The sequence below is a fragment of the Cricetulus griseus genome, chromosome 2 (genome assembly GCF_003668045.3).
Source record: "Cricetulus griseus strain 17A/GY chromosome 2, alternate assembly CriGri-PICRH-1.0, whole genome shotgun sequence".
Classification (NCBI taxonomy): Eukaryota; Metazoa; Chordata; class Mammalia; order Rodentia; family Cricetidae; genus Cricetulus; species Cricetulus griseus.
In genome coordinates this window covers 151,250,491-151,271,494 of record NC_048595.1, presented here as the reverse complement: position 1 = coordinate 151,271,494, position 21,004 = coordinate 151,250,491, and the positions used below count along the sequence as shown (strand labels likewise).

Sequence of the window (21,004 nt, the reverse complement as noted above, 5' to 3'; positions counted from 1 at the left end):
TAAATGCATGACTTTTAAGGCCATGTGCAGATTTTATGACATCTCTTCTAATCATTAGGCAATATTTATTAATTTCTGATTCTAGCCTTTCTTGCTGGTAAAGTGATCAAAATGGCTATAGACATGATAAAAATCTAAATACCCACAGAGACACTGTTTTGAAGTGACTGCTGGTGAATGATTAGACATTTCCTGAGAGTTTGACATACATATATGCATGCATGCATACATTCATACAACATATGTATGACATACATGTATATATACAGATATGTATCCATGTAACCATATATACATATTCATACGCATGTGTATGTATATGTATATAAGCATTGACTAGAAGATTATTGACAAATTTCATTAAGGTTTTATCCTCGACTCACTTGGGCTTAGGAATTTGAGCTGAAGCTGGAGCCATCTGACTGAAGGTTGTTGGTGCAGAGAAGGGAATTCTGTCAGGAACTTGGCTCGAAGGCAATATTGAGAAGGGAAAGTCAGGGCTGGCAGCTTGCAGCATACTGGAGATCCCAAATGGCTCTTGGATTTCATTGTTTTGTTTATTTCTTCTAATTTTCCTCAACCCCAAGGCAGCTGTTGACATGGCAGCTGATGGTCTCAAGGAATTAAAAAGCATCTTTCTTTCTTGGTTTTCTTGGGCACAAATAGAAGAGGGGACTTTGAAAGGCCAGGCTTTGTGTTTCCCAGGGAAAAGACAGATCTGATTTGCAGGATTATGCCATGAGGTTACTCAGCAAAGGCAGGGGACAGCCCTGAACTACATCAGATTGTTATAGAAGAGGGTGGAAGCTGAATGAGCATGGACCAGATCAAAACTGTATCCCTACCTCAACAATGACAGGCAGTTCCTTTCCAGGGATGGCAGAAGAGAAGCATATTTTAACCCATCCTCTTGCTAAACTTGAAAAAGCTGCTTTTTCACTGTATATGACTGCAGTCTCAAAATAAGAGAGAAAGATGTATATGTCTCAGAAGAGAGTGAGGGTACATGTGTGAGAGAGAGAGACAGAGAGAGAGAACTACTTACTCGTCTCTGAAATTTATGACATTTAAGATGCAGCGGATGTCCTTGGAGGTCTCCTAGAAGATTTCAGGGTCTACACCACTAAAGATCTTTCCTGTTACCCTCCATATACTTATGGGTGCACCTGGCCTTGACTACTAAGGGTGTCACATTTATTGAGTAATCACAAATCTATATGTAATACAGACATTGCTAGTTTATAAAACTTTCTTAGATTTCAACAAAACAGATTCGCTTGATACATTTAGTTTCTCACATGTATGAAATTCCCATCATTCTATGTAATATGAAGAATAATTTGAAAGTATTTTATCCATCTTTTTGCTGTTTCTGCTCATGAGTTGTGACTGTGGCTGAAGCTTGAGCCTCCTGACTTTAGACCTAAGGACTTTCCCCATTATTTTTAATTTCCTTTGCAAGCATATTAGTGTCTTTTGCCTGGCACGTGATCTATACAAATTTAATATTTTTAGTGTAAAAAATACAAGTGTATACACATTCTATTACATCAAAGGTATACCATTTCTCCTTCTTCATAGCCAATATCATGAGAAGTCATGCAGGGGAGCAGAGAGAATCTCATATCAATAAACTGGCTTTTCTTCAAGCTTCTTTCCATGTAGAATGACTTCCTGTTTTGCCATATATTGGCCTTCTCTTGGTTCTGTGGAAGAATTGCTGAGGTGATTGGAGTTGAGAAACCCAACCTGCATGAATCTTGACTGACCATTAAGCTCCACATTCCCTCCTGGGCTGCTCAGAAGCATCTTCTTTCCACTTTGAGCTCAGTCTGGGTGCCATGCTATATAAGAAAGACACAATTAGGAGCATTTGCCTGCAATTGCAGCACTTGGGAATCTGAGGCAGGAGAATTGTTAAATTCTGGAATGCCTAGAAAGACCTTGTGTCGAAAAAACAAAAAAATGTACTGACTGTTACTCCAGCCTTGTGCAGCCTAAGAACTTCATTTGCACATTGGCAATGAAAAGAGAGACTTGAAGCTTAATGATTGTGAAGCCACCAATCCCTTCTGAACAGCCCAGAAGTAATGGCAGCAAGGGAACATTCTTTGCTCAGCAGATGAAGTGAATAAGCCAGATCCCTCTACCTAAGATACAGTTGCTATGGATACTAACATTAAATAGAGTCCATTTGAGAGGAGCTAATGCAGACAGAAGAACAGTGAGAAGAGGCACCTCTTATAGGATCCAAATACCAGGCAAAGAGTCATGCCTGCCCACCCCATCCATAGTATCAGCATGCATTCTAAGAGCATGTCCAGTGGGTCTGAGGTCACAGATGTCTATCATGGAACAGAAAGACCAGGGTCTGCCTGGCCCAGTAATACACACACACACACAAATGTGATTCTGCTGCCTCATTTATGAGGTAGATAATGAACATCCCACTTTTGGTTATTAACACTGTGCTGATATCCTAGGTTGATATGAGATGTCATGGCTTCCTTTGGTATATGTTTAGGTTGAAATATTTTTATGCCTGGGTTTTAAATTGGATCTTGTTCAGAAAGTGACATGAGTTGTTTATATAAAGTGAAAACTCAATTCTAGTAATTTCTAGGACTCCTAGAGTAAGTTTTTGCTGCAGCATGTTTAGAGATAAAGCTAAATATTAGCACTTATTAGTGGTTGTGTAATGGTCTGACACATTGAATACAAAGGCTTTCTCTCCAGTGTGGTACTACTATGAGACAGTAGAACTTTAAGAGGAGGGGGATGTGTAGAAGATCTAGAGTGGGAGGTCTTGGGCCATTGGAGACATGTGTGTCTACATGTTTCTGTCTCCCTTCCAAGCCCCACAAAATGGGATGTTTTCCTCTGCCACGTGCTCCCTCCATGATGTGATGTACTGGGTAACCATAGAGCTACAAGCAATGGAGCAAATCAATTATGAAATGGAATCTCTGAAAACATAAATCAAATATGTCTTTTCTCTTTACCTTTTGATCATCTCTAATATTTGTATAGGGATAGAAAGTCTACTAACACAGGTGCAGAAAGCAAATTCACAGATGAGAAACACTAAACAACTCTGGCTATGACTTCAGTCACAAGGAAAGAGAAACTTTTGGTTCCAGCTTCATAGGGAGGGGCCAGTGTTTTGTGGTCTTGATCAGCTTTGCAGTAAAAAGTCTACTTTTTGTTTGTTTTGTTTTGAGTTTTTTTGCCAAACATCTTCGTCCTTATGTTCCTAGAACATTTGGCTAGATTATGCACACAAGTGAGGAGATGATACAATGATACTGTGAGCACCTGCTTTGGGGAGTGACTGAACAGAGGATAGCTTTGATTGAGTTCAAATTTCTGAGCAAGATGGAAAATTCCAGCCATGTGTTCCACTTTGGTTCCTGCCTGGTTAGTTAAATCAATTTGACTGATTTTCATCTATCGATAGAGTTGGCCATCACCTTAGTGAGATTTAAAAATGTAACCCAAGTGCTCTGTCTCTGTCTTTCACTATCTCTGTGTGACCCTGTCTTTTTAGCAGCAGGGCAAAGGGGTCTTGAAGTAAAGAACAAATACTCACTGCATCCACAGATGTCACATAGCTCATCATCTTTTAATAAGTGGGACATAGCTGGGCATTGGTGGTGCAGGCCTTTAATCCCAGCACTTGGAAGGCAGAGACAGGTGAATCTCTGTGAGTTCGAGGCCAGCCTGTTCTATAGAGCGAGTGCCAGGAAAGGCTCCAAAGCCACAGTGAAACCCTGTCTCGAAAAAAAAAACAGAAAACAAACAAAAAAAAAAGTGGGACACAGTCTATATTACACTCTCAGCTGTCCAGAGTCTGGTGTCCAGCTCAAATAAGGTTGAACTTATTTTGGGGTGTTATTGCTGCTCAGGTAGATGGTGCTTAAATGCTAGCACTTCGAAGGAAGAAACTTCTAAGGAAGCCATACAAGTCCTGTATCTGTTCAGGCTAATAAATACTGGGGTGGTCCACACACACACTGACAGGAATTTGTTAGCATTTTGTAAAGAATGGAGAAAATTAGCTGTCTAGCCTGCTCCTTACTTGGGAATTTGACAGAGAAAGACATGCAGCTTTTAGCTTTCTTTTCTGAGGCATGAATGAAGGGAGCCATCTCTTCCAATCATATCATATGTAGCCATGGCTCAGTGGAGTGAAAGAAAATCTGGATGATGAATCTGTTAGCAAGAAAATGAATGGAGCTTGTTAAAGCCTGTGTACAGAGGCATGCTGTCTCTCCTTTTAAAGGATGACATGGGGAATTATGAAATAGTGTGTGCTCTGAGAGATTTCCTATTTGCTAAAGCACCATGTTTGGATGCAGCCTCTTAGAAAAGGAGCCACAACCCAGACAAGAAAGGCAAGGCATATCCATTTTGTGTGACATGTACTGATAAACAAATGCTCGGCTGATTCCAATAAGCTGAAGCTGTTGTCCTTAACAGCCAGCCCACAACCAACCTCTTATAGCCTTTAATGATCATATGAGCAAAGCAAAATATTTGACATAGTGTATGAGAGAAACATGAAAGTCCTGTCATGTTGAAGAGCTGCATGCAGCTAGAGCAATACTTTTTGCTTCAAAGTGATGTTATGGTAGGTGTCTTGTTATCTTTTTATGTGCATATAGTGTGTGTGTGTGTGTGTGTGTGTGTGTGTGTGTGTGTGTGTGTGTGTGTGTGTGTGTGTTGCATTCATGTGTGTGGAGGCCATGGGCCACAACAGGAGTCCTCATTCCCTTTGCATCTTATCTTTGAAGTAGAGTCCCTCACTTATCTTTGATATTTCCCATTCAGCTAGCTGGCTGACCCATGACTCCGGGGACTCTCTTGCCTCAGCCTTCCCAGCAATGGGGTTTTACAGGAGTGCAAAGTCACACTTGGCTTGTAAAACTGTGCATTGGGCCTCTGAACTCAGATCCTTATGCTTATATGGCAGGTACTTTGCCAACTGAGCCATCTTCCTAGCACTCATTTGAGCTTAAGATGTCCAAACAGATCTATTTGAGTTTTTCCATCAAGATGGCAAGGGATGAGACTTTAACTGGAAACCCTGTGGGAAGCCCACTTGGAAAGCACACTTGGGTTCCTATCACCCTGTTATCAGCACAGGGAATTTTCATTTTGCTCTGGGCTGTTCCTCATGGGTCCCTGTGTCTGCTGCACTGCATCCTAATCTCATCCCACCTGCTTCAGTTCCGTGATTTTGAATGGCTACACTTGTTTTCCTCTGTATTTGTTTTTATTTCCGTCTTGTCACCTTGTTTCACCGGTCTTGGGCAAACCACTTGACCTCACAAAGTCTCATCTTCTTCAGCTATATTGTGTGTGTAATAACTTGCAAGGCCTTGGGTATTGCTGCAAGTGTCAAATGACTGCAGGATGACAATATAAACTGTGGAACACCATAGAAGAACTAGGTGAGGAACACTTGTATTCTTCCCTTCCCAGCACCATGCACAAGGATTTCCAGAGAAACAGGGAAGGCCCAGGCCTCCAGGAAGATGTTTTGAGTTCCTGGTTAGAAATCAGGTTTCTATTGGCCATGTCTCTCTTCTTTGGATATATTTTGTACAGAAAGTCAAATCTAGGCTCCTTTAAACCTTTCATTTCTTGCACTCAGAATATGGCCAGGCATTGTGAGTATAGAACAACAAAGTAAGCCAAAAAGAGAAGAAAGTAAAAACAAGTAATGACAGCATTCTGCCTCCCTCCTTCCCTGTCTGCAAAAGAGCCTTGTCCCCTACAGGACCCTCATATTTTGCTCACCATCCTATCCCAGCCTGAGCCTGCCCTCTGGCCTGGGTGGCAAGTCTGTTATCAGGGCCATTGTCTCCTCTTTCTGCTCTCATGGAAACCATTATCTGTGCACCTCTTCTCCCATGCTTCAGTCTTTAATGATAACTGCCTCTGTCTTTATGGAAGACCACCCCTGCTCCCTCCCACCCCACCTCATCCATGGCATGCTCAGCTCTCACCACTCTCGCAGTGTCAGGACTGCACACCTCTGGTTCTCAGCCACTCCTCACTCATCAAGTCTGCACTACATGATCACATCCCTGAAGCAAGTTCTCTACTCTCCTTTTGTTAACAAGCATCACTTCATTTTATTATATATTAGTGAGTCTTGTCAAGTTTCAAATGACACTTCTATAAGTTTGAATATTCTCCAAGGGTAGACACTGCATGGTCATTCATTAGATGTCCTTTGTTTCATGTAATCTTAAAGGTGTATAAGAGGTGCTCAGGGCAACGTCTATGAAGGGCAGATAAGGGAGTAGAAAGAAAAAAAGAAAAGAAGAAAATAGCAAAGGAGCAAAGGAGAACAGGGAAGGAAGTAATTCCACAATAGCAAATATTACTATAGACACTCTACTCTGTGGAGTGATGAAGGAAACACTACTTACAATCTGTAGAGGAGTGAACAGTAACAGCCTTTGTACTCATTATTCAATTAGGATTTGAAATAATCTCTAAGATACAAAAATAGTCTTATGATTCCTCCTAGATTCTGAAATTCCATTAACAACTAAAACTTACAGCTCTTATTTTTCAGAACATTCATTCATTCAACAACCATTCACTAAGTGCCAACATATAGTAAAGGATAAAGAGCCATTAAGAAACTAGGATATGGAACCAGGCTCCATGAACTCAAGTTAGCAGCTGTGTGCCTGAGTAGCTAACAATCTATGAGTTCATTTTCCTCTGTCTGAAGTGAACAACAATCCCCCATCTACTTTATTATTGTGCTGTGTAGATTAAATGAAGGGCAAACATTAACACTAGATGCTGAGGACTAAGCTATAAGCAGGTTTGAGATGTCCCTGCCTGCCTACAAGTCTGTGGCCTATGTAGAAGACAGATGCTGCTGTACAAGCAGCCCTCCTCTAGGGTCCCACAGTGCTGTGGGTGTACCCAGGAGTTGTATACTGGGGCCCATAACTCAGTCACAGCAGAGAAAGGTGTTGGAAAGATTCCCTGTGAAGTTTCCCACAAGACTCCAAGGTTGTCCTCTGGCCTCCACATTCCCATATGTAAGCTTCCATGCAATACATGCACACAGAACAAAGAAAGAGAAACAAGCATTTCAGTTCTCTTTCTTCCACGTACAGCCTTTGTTCAAGTCTCTGTTGCCCCAGGACAAAGTCTTGCACACTTAGTATTATACCTTACTGGGCTTGCATGCAGTTCCCTGAATACAAACCCAGACATTCTTCTCCTTGTATTCTGATCTGTAGCCTCTAAACTTCAGAAAGGAAAACTAGCAGTTCACTGAATCTAAGATGCTCCAATTGCACAGTAAATCCTGTTTGCATGGATGTTCAGTGTGATGAAATGTGCCTCCTCACTGCCAAGAAGCAGCCATGGAACTGGCTCGGTCTTTCTCAGCACTGGGCAATGGCTGCCATTTCCATCCTTGCTTCTCTTAGGAACTGTATTCTCCCAACAGAGCAATGTCCCCTATCCCATCTCTCTCTTGTCACTTACTTACTCATGTATTTATAAGCAGGGTCACGGTTGATGTGTAGCTGAGGATAGGTTGGAATCTGCTATAGAGTCTGGAGTTGTTCCAAACTCCCGGTCACCTGCCTCAGCTTCCTGAATGTGGAAGTTCTAGGTATGCACTACTGTACCAGGCTATAAGTTCACAAAAACTTCAGGGAGCAAAATAACCCATTTTGTTTTCTCCATTCCAGAAAAAAATGCTATTTAAGTCACCATTGGATGGACAGATAGTGTCCATTCTTCCTTCACCCATTTGTCCATTAATTCCTCTCCTTTATTCACTGGGTCTTTGCTTACCATCTGCTGCTGTCTTGGCTGTTAGTTCCCACCATGGCAGCTGAAAGTTGACTGCGTCATGCAGACAGTTGCCCATTCTGCAAGCCCCATTCTGATAGGATAGATACAGATATTCAGAAGAAGACTAAAACCCAGACGGATCTAATAATGTCAAAGAAGTTCCATTAACATCCTCTCATCTGGTTAAAGAAACAGATCTATGAAAGGTCACTATTATCAAGAGCACTAGCCATTATTTTCCAAGCCATGGACACAATGAGTCACCAGCATTGCCTCTTGGCAGCCCCCATCATTCTTTTCCCTCTTCCAACATCACATCCCAGGGGTGACTTCACGGGGTTCACACCATTGATTTCAGATGGAGGGAAAGGATTGTGGATGCAGAGGCCGAATCACTGCTCTCCATGCTGGTCTAATGCTGAGGAAACATGACTCAGCTCAAAATAGGCAGTGTGAACACGTGTAGTCATTTTTCTGGGCTGTTATTTTTAGTTCTGATTTAATAGTTGATAAGAACTTCCAGAAATAGCTATGCATTCAAACCACACATATCTCATGCTCCTTATGACCATCTCCAACACCTGAGCTCACTTCAAAATGGGTGTTTGCAAAACACCACAAACCTCAATACTCACAAATCTTCACACACCAAACACTGACTGCAGAGACGTGACTGTTTCAGCCACAGACGAGGCCCTAGAACTCCTGTAGCTCTCACTTCAGTGCCTGCCGTCCTCATAAAGAGAATGGGCACAAAAAACTCTAGTCTTGACCCCAAGTACTCTCTTATATGGTGTATAATTGAGTGACTCTTTTAAAAGAATTGTTTGATCATTGCTTAGTCAAACAATTTTATAGTGTGAGCAATCTGCTCTGCGTGTGTTTTGTTAAGTTTTGGTCTTGTCTTTCATCTTCTTCAAAAGAGGCAATGCCAGCTCTCTCTGTTACCAAGTAAGCTGAGCCTCAGGCACTCATTTTCAGAAAGTGCACACTCAGGGACACGTCTTCATGTGGTAACAGTTATAAATTAGTTCACATTTCAAAGACTGAGTACTTCTATTTTCATCTTCCAGTGGACATATTGAAATCACTTAACTTCATTTGTAGAAGGAAGACTGATGCAGGAGAATACCCATCACTGAGATGGTTTCATAATAGACAATAAAACCCTTTGTAAATAAACAAACATAAATCTCACATCAGGCTGTTAGTTTCACTGTGGCCTCCCTGGTCCCATTCTCCTGTAGGCAGAATTTTCCTATCCCTACTGCCTGTTCCCAAATAACCGGCAGCCACTTCCCAAATAACTAACTTGGAGACTTAATATGAATTATACATGCTCTGCTAATAGCTCAAGCTTGTTACTAACTATCTCTTACAACTTAACCTGTTTATATTCATCTATGTGCTGCCCCGAGGCTCATGGCTTTTACCTCTATCCCATTTTGTGTGTCTGATTTGTTCTCTGTCTGTCTGGTGATGCCCCCCCCACGCCCTTCCTCATTCCCATCATTCACAGTTTGGCTTTCCCACCTATCTTTATCCTGTTCAGCTATTGGCCAGTCACCTTGTTTCTTAAACCAATCATAGCAACATATCCTCTCAGTGTAAAGAAGGATTATTGCACTGCCAGTCTGTTTCTGATTTTTCTGTTGCCTGAGCTCTATTCTCAGGTAATCCTGCTCTGCTCTTTCACCATTCTCACCACTCTTGACTGGCTGCGCTCATTCCCTGTAGGTGTCTGAGGCATTAGGATGAACGCTGCACAGGTTGAAGAGTCTTCAGATATTACTAAATACCTTTAGTAATTAAAATAAAAATGATATTCTACAGCCTGTGATTTTTATGGCACTTTTGTTCTCAAAGAAGATCTTCGATTCTTCTGATTTCATTCACTGTGACCAAAATTGCCACGACCTGCAGGGCTCCGGTAATTCGTGGGTCCAAGGTGGACTAAGCCTGAAAATAATGGGCACGAAAGAAAAGCAAGACCAAGCAGTTTTTCCTTGTCAAGGTCTGTTTATTGATTATAAACAAGGGGTTTTTAAAGAGAGAGGAGGAAGCAGAGAAAGAGGAAGTGGGGGAGGAATGGGTGTTAATTGCTCTCAGGCCAGGGCAGGTGTCTGGAACCTCCTGTGGTTATCTCGAACACTAACCTAAAGGGTGGGATGCTTGACTAATTGGCGGTTAGCTGAGCATGGAGGTTGCCAGGCCTCTTGCAAAGGAGGACATTTTTATATCTAACCAGAGTTGGCTCCTGACATCTCCCCCTTCTATGTATAATAGAATGGAGCATCTGCCTTAGGCTACATGATGGGCATCCGCAGTCAGGACCCTATGTTTATGATATTGTCATTTATATGACAATGAGGGGTAGAGCCTCTGTCTTAGGCTACATGAGGTGCATCTGCCCCCAGCACTCCGGGGACCTTTCATAAGTTGAGCAGCTCGAGAGGCTTGGAGTGGGCATCTGGGTCTCGGCCTCATGCTAATCCTGTCATGGAGGGCACTACAACCAGTGACATGGGTCGGCATCTGGCCTGCAGCATCATGATAATCCTGTCATTGACATCTCCAAGGCAAAGGGAACCAAGAGATTCGATGTTCAAGGCCCGAAAAATCTAGGCCTTTAGGAGGATTGTCGGGGTAGCAGCTGAACTAAAACACAATAGTCTCTCTTAGACAAGAAGGTAGAGGTGACAATATAAGTAGTCAATGCAGTAGAACAGGCAAGGTAGGAATTAGTAAATGCCTGCAATTCCCTCAGAAAAGGGAGGGGTGGAAGAATAGCAGACCCAACAGTCCTCTATGAGGGAGTGGTTGGCTTGATGAAAGGCCTGAACAGTAGAGTTAATTAATGAGAGAATAAGGTCAGCGGAGGAGGGAGGTCCTGGGGGGAATAGGAGGGGGTGGTCGAAATAGTTGTGGAGGCGTTGGCAACATCACCGGCTTGGTTGATGATCATCCAGGTGTTTGCAACAGCAATGACAATCAAAGGTGAGAACACACGAGTAGCCAAAAAAACAGCATCTTTTATCGAAAATTAAGCAGAATTAGAAGACTTCTCAGGGGCTTCCCTGGGTGGATTATATAGTTTTAAAAGGCATTCAGGAAACCATCTAGCATTATTGTCCTGAGTATCAAAAATACATGCATGTTCTTTTCCCCAAATGAGGACCGGGTCTGGCCCATGCCATTTGTGAGTTAGGGGATCTTTCTATAAGGCCTGAGCATAATTTTGAGCCGTTGATGGATGCCAGAGGCAATCCGAGGCTGATTTTCCTGTAGCATCATATGTGAGGAAATTTAGCACAATGCATGATTGAGTAGGTTCTTATGATTGCCTTTAGTGGGGTGTAGAATTCCTCCTGCTTAGGCAACCTGGTGCCCCCCCACCCTCCTCCCCCCCACCTCCCACCCTCCCCCCACCCCCCGCTCCAGGGAGGTCACCATATTGATGCCAAACTTAGTGCGGACACCCAATCGGCATAGCGCACTACAGCCAAGAACTCCCTACTCAAGCGATCCTCCTGTCTCAGCCTCCCGAGTAGCTGGGACTACAGGCATGGGCGTTGGTGGCATTTAAAGCAAGCTCTGTTGTTACCTGTTGTTTGTAGAGCTGCACCAATAGCCATAGTGACCCCCTGGGAAATGCTCTGTGAGAGTTTTTGAGAAAAAGGGTCAACATCATTGCAGGCCCGAATCATTTCCTCAAGGGACTTGTTTCTAAAGGTGCCTCTGAGGATATTGCGGCAAACGCTGTTGGCGTTCTCGAAGGCTAGTTATTTAGGGAGTCTGCTGTCAGTTTCTTCTGTGCACAAAACCCATTCTTCGGCCTCTGTAAGTCTCCCTACAAATTCTGTATAAGGTTCATTGGCTCCCTGAATGATCTTAGTGGGGGTGTAAACATGGACCCTCGGCCTGGGAGAGCCCGCCAAGCACCAAGCAAAGCCCAAGAGGTTTGTCCTAAGAGACCTATGGGAAGCTTAATTTGGAGATTTTCAGAGATGAATTTTCCTTAACCAGTGAGTTTATCAAAGGTCCATTCTTGAATGGAGGGACTTTGTTGATTTTTGGTAGCAAGGTCTCAGCAATGGTCAAAAAATTCAGATTTCCAAGTTAAGTATTGCCCAAGGCTAAGGACTGCCTGTGCAACATGGTGCCATTTGACTGGGGTGAGGTATCCTGCTCCTGAGAGGGCCTCTAGCAAGGCAAGGGTGAAAGATGCAGTGGGACCATAATTTTTGACCACTGAGTTAAGTTCCTTAAGGGCTTTAAATTTTAATTTTTTAAAGGTGTTTTTGGTTATTTCTGTTTGTTTATCTTGGTCCTCATTATCTGACTCAGAGTCATTTTTATCCCTCTTATTAATTTCATCCTCTGAGTTTTCCTCCTCGTCCTCCTCCCTAGTTGTATGAGTAGAGGAGGGGTCTTGGTCAGAGGAGGATGGTATATGTTGCAGAAGTAAGGTGAGCAGAGCCAGGGGAGTTAGTAAGGATATCATTAATAAGATTCCAATAACTAAAACTCTGTAAGGGAACTGCCTCAGGTCTCTTTTCTTTGAGTAATCTATTAAAATCCTCTCCGACTTTTTTCCAAGTTAGGGGATGAATGTCTGGGCCTTCTAAAATGACCCATGGACATGTTCTTGACAAAAAGGCAAAAAACTGAATCAAGTCCTTACATTTTACTCAAACTCCTCTTTCCGGAAAGGAAGTCTTTGACCTCCTTAGACAACTTTTGGCCCATTATTATGTAACGGAATGAGGGGGACTTACCAGGGAATCAGTCACTCATGAGTGGTGAGGACGTTCCCAGACGAACGTCCTTCGCAATTCAGTGAGTGAGACTTCCTTGACGGCATGCACTGCCGTGGTTTCCCTGGGGTGGGGGGGTCTCTGTTCGTCGAAGAGTCCATACCTCCAGCCGCATGTTTGGGCGCCACCTGCCCCAGCCCTCGGGGTTCTGGTAACTCGTGGGTCCAAGGTGGACTAAGTCTGAAAATAATGGGCACAAAAGAAAAGCAAGACCAAGCAGTTTTTCCTTGTCAAGGTCTGTTTATTGATTATAAACAAGGGGTTTTTTAAGAGAGAGGAGGAAGCAGAGAAAGAGGAAGTGGGGGAGGAATGGGTGTTAATTGCTCTCAGGCCAAGGCAGGTATCTGGAACCTCCTGTGGTTATCTCGAACACTAACCTAAAGGGTGGGATGCTTGACTAATTGGCGGTTAGCTGAGCATGGAGGTTGCCAGGCCTCTTGCAAAGGAGGACATTTTTATATCTAACCAGAGCTGGCTCCTGACACAAAATAAAGTTTTAATAAATAATGGGTAATCATATTAATTATTGGATTCCCTGACAGGCATGGAAGACATGTTTCTATAAGAATTTGAGTATTGGCACAAAGCTTATAATTCAAGATCTTGGAATACTAAGGTAGGGGGACTGTGAGTTCAAGTCCAGTCTGAGTTACATAGTGAGGCCTTATCTACAAGGTTGACCCCAACTAACAATCTAAGCAATAGTTGAGAGGCTACCTTAAATCTCCTTCTCTGATAATGAGATTGATGACTACCTTATATGCCATCCTAGAGCCATCATCCAGTAGCTGATGGAAGCAGAAGCAGACACTCACAGGTAAATACTGAGCTAAACTCTGGAAGCCAGTTGCAGAGAGGGAGGAATGATGAGCAAAGGGGTCAAGACCAGGCTTGAGAAGCCCACAGAAACAGCTGCCCTGAACAAGGGGAGCTCATGGAACCCAGACTGATAGCAGGGAAACCAGCATAAGACTGTTCCAGACCCCCTGAATGAGGATGTCAGTTTGGAGGTCTGGTTAATTTATGGTAGTGGATCAGTATTAATTCCAAGCACACGAATGGACTTTGGGAGCCCACTGCAACTAGAGGGATGCTCTTTCAGCCTAGACACAAGGGGGAGGGTCTAGGCCCTGCTCCATGATATGATGTTGAATATCCCCCATGGAAGGCCTCACCCTCCCTGGGGAGCAGAAAGAGGATGGAATAGCAGTCTGTGGGGGGCAAGGGAGGAGGGGAGAGAACTGGAATTGACATGTAAAATCATGTCAATTTAAATAAAAAACAATTTAAATAAAAAACAAAAAATACAAATAAGAATAATAAAAAGTTAAATCATTGATATGAAAATGATATATGTATATAAATGGATAAGAATAAGAGCCAACATTAATCATATGTATACCCTTAATCCATATGTGTTCCCTAATGTCCCTAATGACCAATACCATACCACCCCTGTAATATAGGCATTATTATCATCTCCAACTTACAAAGGAGGAAACAGAGTTTACCTAAGGACATAAAGTTGGTAGTAGCGCCATCATTCTAATCCAACAGGGAGTCTCTTGGGGGAATTTCTTTGACATTTGTAGTTATTGGAGAAAAAGTTATACAGATTGCTTAGGAATATATATATATATATATATATATATATATATATATATATATATATATAATATGGGGGTATGTATACATATATATATATATATATTATATGGGGTATGTATATATACACCTATGTGTGTGTGTCGGTGTCTCTGTGTGTGATGTGCACTTTATATGGGTGTGTGTGTACATGGGGTGCATATACATGTGTGTGCATTCTTGTATAGGTCAGAGGACAACTTCAGACCTCAGACCATGTTCCTCGTGTAGTTCACCTTGATTCTTTATGAACATTTCTCCCATTGGCCTGGAGTAGACTGAGCAGGCTGGGCTAACTCCTGAGGATGTATCTGTCTCCTCTCCCCCAGCACTGGGATTACAAAGACGTGTTTGTTTGGCTTTTTAAAATGTGTATTCTGGGGATTTAAGTCAGATCTTGATGTTTATGCCACAAGCACTTAACTGACAGCTTTTTCCTCAGACCTAAATATATTTTAAATTTATTCTTGGAGAATTCCAAACATGAATACATTGTGCTACCCACCCTCAATAGAAATTTCTCTTCCTAGAGAGAAGTCCTATATGTTATGGTATCAGATGGTTCTGAGTTCTTCCACAACACCAAAGCCACTATTGACTTGAAAACCTAAAATGACCTTTGTGGGATTCTTTCTGGTGAAACACAGGGGCTTATCTGTAGAAAACAAATGGTTAGCCTCTGATTCAAGGGAGTGCATAGCCAAACTCTCTCTGTGCTCCTTTGGGCACTTCATTGTAACTCATGGTGTATACTTCATGTAGAAGACATGACAGTCAGGCCCTTGTAGGAGTCCTCCGTAGCTCAGATGGGCACTGGAGGTCCATTGTAAGAACACAATGTTATTGTCAGCTGTTAACATGGCTAAATAAGGTTTTGGTTATAAACCTCCTGAGACCAAAATTATAGTCCCTGTTGTTGATCTATGAACTGGCTCATGTCCCGTGTTTTCTATTGCATCTTCTTCCTGGAAGCCCATCATTGGGATCTGCCAAATATTAAACCTTAGACATAGTCCTTCATCATATGAAGTAGGAAAAGTTCCAAACATGGAGGAAGAAAGAGCGAAAAGAGAGACAAATAAGGAAATAAAGGAGGGAGAAAGAAAAACAGACCAAGACAGAGAACAGCAAGAAAGCATCTAGGCGAAGCCTTTTAGGGGTTGCCTGCTCCACCACTGAAATTACACATCATTCCCTGCTTGAGGCTGGGGTTGGATGGTATTCTGTGTTGGAAAGATGGCCAATAGAAATGTTTATTTTAGCACAAAAACTCAGCTTCTCTTGTGTAGATGGAGCCCATGAATGGACCTGTCTACTGTGCTGCACTAAACACAGAACTTGAGCACTCTGTCCAGATTGAGACATTGTCATCAGAGAGTAGCTGGTTTGACTTTCAGAGAGAATTTAATTTAGCTAATGCACTGAGGCATTCAAGAAGGATCCCCAAGAAATGGGAATTCCCCCAGCGATCTCATGCTGGGAGAAAGAAAGGGTGCAGCCAGAGGGGGGAATTGTCTCCTGGAAAGATTTCCAACAGTTCTAGCAATTTGTCTGACAAGATGAAACTGAAATCCAGATAGCCATGGGTCCATGGTATTTGAGACCACACCTTGACCCAGACTGTTCATATCCTCCACCCTATATTTAAACTTTGATCTCATTTTAGAAACCAGAAGACGGACTTGAAGGGTTTGCTGCATGCCAATGTCTCTCTTCCCAAAGTGCTCACATTGGCTAAATCTCATTTTAACCCTTTCCATTAAAAAAAGGGTTTGCTAATTTTTCTCCAGTGGTTTTCAAATTTTCATGAAACAGTGAGACAGTTATATAACATCTTAATATCTATTGAGTCACTAGGTAAAAAGAATTCCATCATGTTGAAAGTTAAGAAGTCATGGCACTCTTCTCAATTAGGGAACATGCAAACCTGGGGTAAAATGTTGTTTGCTTCCTCATTATTTATATCTTGGAACAGGCATAATGTCACTTACCACTCAACCAAGACACAGTGTGTTAGGTTAAGACATTCCAGGTCATTGCTACCAGTGTATCTATTGAAAGAAATAACATAAGCTCTCAGTTATATCTCATGTGAAAGGGAGAGTGAACACTGGTCATCTGAATAATGACAAATGACACTTGTGTGTGAGATAAATTTATCCTTCCACTCCTTCTTTCCACGTTCTCTTCTCAAGAATATCTCTCTAGCTGGGCAATGAGGCATCTGGGCAAGTCAGCATTCTTCTCTGGATCTGTGTCTGGGTGCCTTAAAAATGAAGGTCTCTGTACATTTGTTCATAGTGATTGGTATTTAGCAAAGCTTCACAAACATCACTTAGCATCAGTCACTAGGAATAAATGATGGTTTGAAGACTCATTGAGATCTACTCCATTTTCTCTCATCATAGTATTAGAAGGGAGCATTTGAAAACAAATCTAATAGTCATAGGTAATAACATGGATAGAGCAAACATTTTAAGATCTAAAAGGATGGAAATATGAAGCAAATTAAAAAAGATGAAAATTATTATTTCACCTCAAGTTTCTTGAATAGGAAGAACCTTCAAGATGGGAAGGAGATGGGTGAGCAGCATCATTTATAAGGACAGCCTGTGTACACTGATGCCAGAACTGAGAATGTCGTCCTTGATAACACCAGCAGAACAATGACAAATGAAGTAATCATTTTACGCTATTCTAGAGTCACACCGTGAATATGGTGGGTAATCACCTGGCAGATGAAGACAGCCAGGGGTGGAAAATTCTAGAAATCTTGGCACAAGTAGAATCCAGCTAACCTCACTGCGAAGTGTAGTTAGGGAGGGAGAACTTGAATTAAAACAAGGCGTTGAAGCAGGCTCCTGGTGGAATTGCACTTGCCGAGCTATTCACAGCCAAAGGTTGTACACAGTGGACTCAAGTACTGAGTGGGTACAGACTCTGCTTCTTGTCTTAATTCCCTAAACACTATAGTCTATACTTTGTGTCAGGCATTATAATGTACAAGAGGATGAGCAGATACTGGACCCTAATGAGGGACTTGAGCATCTGCTGATTCTGATGGTCATGAGGACCCTTGAACCAACCCCCACATGCAGAGAGGGATGGATGGCAGTAATTCTGCCTCTGGGAGAAGGAACAAAAGATAGGATGTAGATGTTTTCACAACCAGGTTTGAGTTCAATGTTAAGGAGAATCTCGGGGTTGACCTTTGGAGGCATGGAAGAGTAAGCTTCCTGAGATGGATCTTCAATAAGCATGTTTGAGCAGCACCTCTGAACTGCTGGATCTCACTCTGGCTTCAGACTGTGGTCCAGGTGCACCTTTGTGTAATAAAGTTAACTTACATGACAGAAGAAAACAGCCTTTAAAGTTTCAATGGTAGATTGCCATCAGATTCCATTATTTTTGCAAAATCCTTAGTGCAAAGCAGTTAGGCATCGGGCTAAAGTGCTGGAAGAAGGTGATGTGTGTGGGTAGCCACACTATGTGATCCCCTGGGTATCATTCATGTTTTCTTTATTTACTTTTTAGATAAGACCTCAAAATATAGCTCAGACTAGCCTTGAGCCCACAATCTTCTAGCCTCAGCCTCCCAGATTCTGGTTGTACCAGTGTGAACCCCAGGCCTGTTTGTCTTGTTTCCTCTGGAGTTTCTAATGTTTTTTGGTACTTATGTAAATCAGCATTTCTCTCACCTTAACATTCATGCTGGGCTCTTAAATAAAACAGGCAGAGAAATGCATAGGAACTGTATAAAAAATCCAAAGTTCTACTACTGTCCACAGCTCATCTGGCCACCGCAGCAGATGGATCCATTTCACCCCCCCGCCCCCGAATGCTGCACACGACATCTAGTTATGGCATTTGAGTTGACTGGTGTTCATAGTAGAAACTAGCTGTTTGTGTATTGTACAGCAATTATAGTGTTTTGTTTTCATTTTTCTTTTTGTTTGAAATAGGATCTTATTATGCAATTTAGGTTGATCTGGAACTGACTATATTGCCCAGGCTATCCTTGAAATTATGATGCCTCTGTCTCCTCAAAGCTGGTATTACAAACACACCTCTCATGTTCAGCTTTAATTTACTTCTTAGACTTGGGCTTTCTGTGCTATATATGTATTATGAAAGGGGCTAAGACCCTTGGGCAGTAAGTTATTTTCCTAGTAGAGTGGAAGGAAGGGTCATTATATTTTCTGAAAGACAGTTCTGCAGCCCACAGTGCTTTCAGGGGCAGAGCTGTAATGAACAGAACCTGCTCTCCACTTTGTCATATTGCTTTGCCTAAATTACTTGTCTATTAATCCCTTAATTTGTTTTCCACTGTTAAAAGTGGAGAAGTAGTACCATTTTTCAAGGCTGTGAAAGTGGTAACCTCACACATATGAGGAAGCCTTAGACACTCACCAAGCTCACATAAAACACTTATTAGTGTTTTTGTGTCTTTGGGATCACCTTTATTTTTATATGATAGATAAAAGCACAAATGTTACACTCACAGTTATATTATATTACAGCAAAAAGATACAGCAGAAGAAAAAGGCTTATAGTTATAATCTCAGCATGGTCAGGTTCCATTTTCAGTAAAAAAAAAAAATAAAGTGTTGTGTGGAAAACAGATAGCAAAATGGAAATACTAATACCTATATCTTGATTCTCAAGGAGAATTAACAACTGTTATTAGCATGAACTCTCTGTGATTGTGTGTTTCCTTTCTCTCTTGTTAGATCTCAGTCTGTGGTCGAAGCTGGGACCCTGAAACACGAAGAGAAGGGAGAAAACGAGAACACTCAGCCACTGCTGGCTCTGGACTGAGCCACACCATGTGATGCTGCTATGCACAAGTCTCCCTCCAATGGAGCAGCAACCAGGAAGCACCTGTGCGACTGACCTCCAGACACCCGCTCAGCTTGACTAGAGGTCCTCCACTCCATCCCAGCCATGACTGTCAGCAGCCATTGGTCTGAGCAGCCCACATTGGACAAAGATCTGAAAGATGCTTTTAAAACTTAATTTAACTAATTAATTTATGTTTTAGGGAGGGATTAGGAGATGAAGCAAGGCATTTAGTAAAAATGATTCCCCCTCCCCATATATTTATGGTAGCAAATGTACTTAAAAAAGGAAAGACTGAATTTGATGCATATACATTAGGACAAGAACTGCTCTAAAGGTTCACACAGGAACCCTCTCCAGGTTTTGCAAATTAAGATAAAGTGCATTTCCAAATAAATACAACAGAGTTAAACTGTGCAGACATAACATCAAGCTTAATGGTGTGCAGAACCCCAAGACAATAGTAGCTCCGATAATTTCCAGTTTTATTGACTTATTTTCTGACCCATCACCAGCATCTAAGTGTTCAGCCTGAGAATGCGATCTCACAGGTCTTGTTGTTTGCAAAGGTTTTAATTTAAATATCCTGCAAGAATGATTTGGACATCATATTGTCAGACCACCAGCTGACTTCATGAACTGGTTTTAAAGAAGTCACAGGCAGTTAACAAATTATTGCCTCATCTTAGCAAAGTGATTTCCTGTAGGCATCTGGGGGAATGTCTACAGAGAGGAAGCAACTCGTTGAAAATAAACACACACACACACACACACACACACACACACACACACACACACACACACACAAAACCCAACACACTGACGAGTGAGTCCATTCAAGTTAGTTCTTGGGTTTCTAAAAGAAAAGTGCTAGCAAGTCACTTAGTTCCCCACCATCCTATGAAGTGTGGGAAAAGGCCCTGAATGGACAGACAGTCTATTACACAGAAAGACCCTTAAGGATGGCTCAGCATTTAAGTCCCGAGCTAAGAGCTAAGAGAAGACCAGGAATGCAAGATGAAATGCCAAAGACCAATCTACTTCTTTATCCATTCTCCTTAGAAACAGACCCCCAGTCCCCACCCACAGGAAGTCAGAAAGAAAACAGAGGTTAAAGGTTAGGATTTTTTATTTACACCACATTTCCCAGACCAGTTGGGTATATGCAGATATTTTATCCCCCACCCCTCTGTAGGACGTAGGCACTTACTTATATGACCAGAGTGCTTAATATCAAATGAAAATTTTAATTGATAATGCTTAGTAAATTATTTTACATTTTAAGCATTTGGTAGGTAGATTTGTTAGTTGAACAACCTAAAGGAAACAGGAAACCAGTTCAACTTTCAACCAGCCATAATTACCTAAACAATATTGCTAGTTGTGGACACATTTCTCTTCTGTTTCCCTTTTCCTATTCCTGCTTCTTTCTTTCTGTCTCTCTTTCACTATTCCTCCCTCTTCTCCTTTGTTTTTTCCTGTCTCTCTTCCTTTCCTTCCCTCTCTCCCTCCCTCTCTTCTTCCCTCCTTCCCTCTCTCCCTCGAATGCTGGAGATCAAACTGAGGGGCTTGTCTTTCCAGACCAAGTGTTCTACTCCTGATCCCTGAGCTACATTCTAGACATACACCCTTTCTCAGTCTATCTACTGATTTATTACTTTTTTTCTACTAGCAGGTAATAGTAACAGAACCTATTTTTATGTTCCAACATTGAAGGAGTAAAATTGAAACAGAATTTAAAATATTTCTCAAACAATTGCATCATTAATTTTGTATAGACCTATAAAACTACAACCCTGAAAAATGTCTCCCAAGGCATTGGTGGAGACTCTTTTCTTATGATACAAGTAAGAGAAAGGAAAAAA

The 21,004-nt window shown here is 41.9% G+C and overlaps 1 protein-coding gene across 1 annotated transcript in view; it reads left to right on the top strand.

Moving 5' to 3' along the window:
• LOC113833774 (clavesin-1) overlaps nucleotides 1–19,118 on the top strand; it is a 196,655-nt gene extending 177,537 nt beyond the window's left edge. Inside the window, exon 5 of the mRNA XM_035440024.1 lies at nucleotides 19,031–19,118. Coding sequence (XP_035295915.1) covers nucleotides 19,031–19,118 — 88 coding nt within the window. The remainder of the gene's footprint in view (nucleotides 1–19,030) is intronic.
• The last annotated feature ends 1,886 nt before the right edge of the window (nucleotides 19,119–21,004 follow it).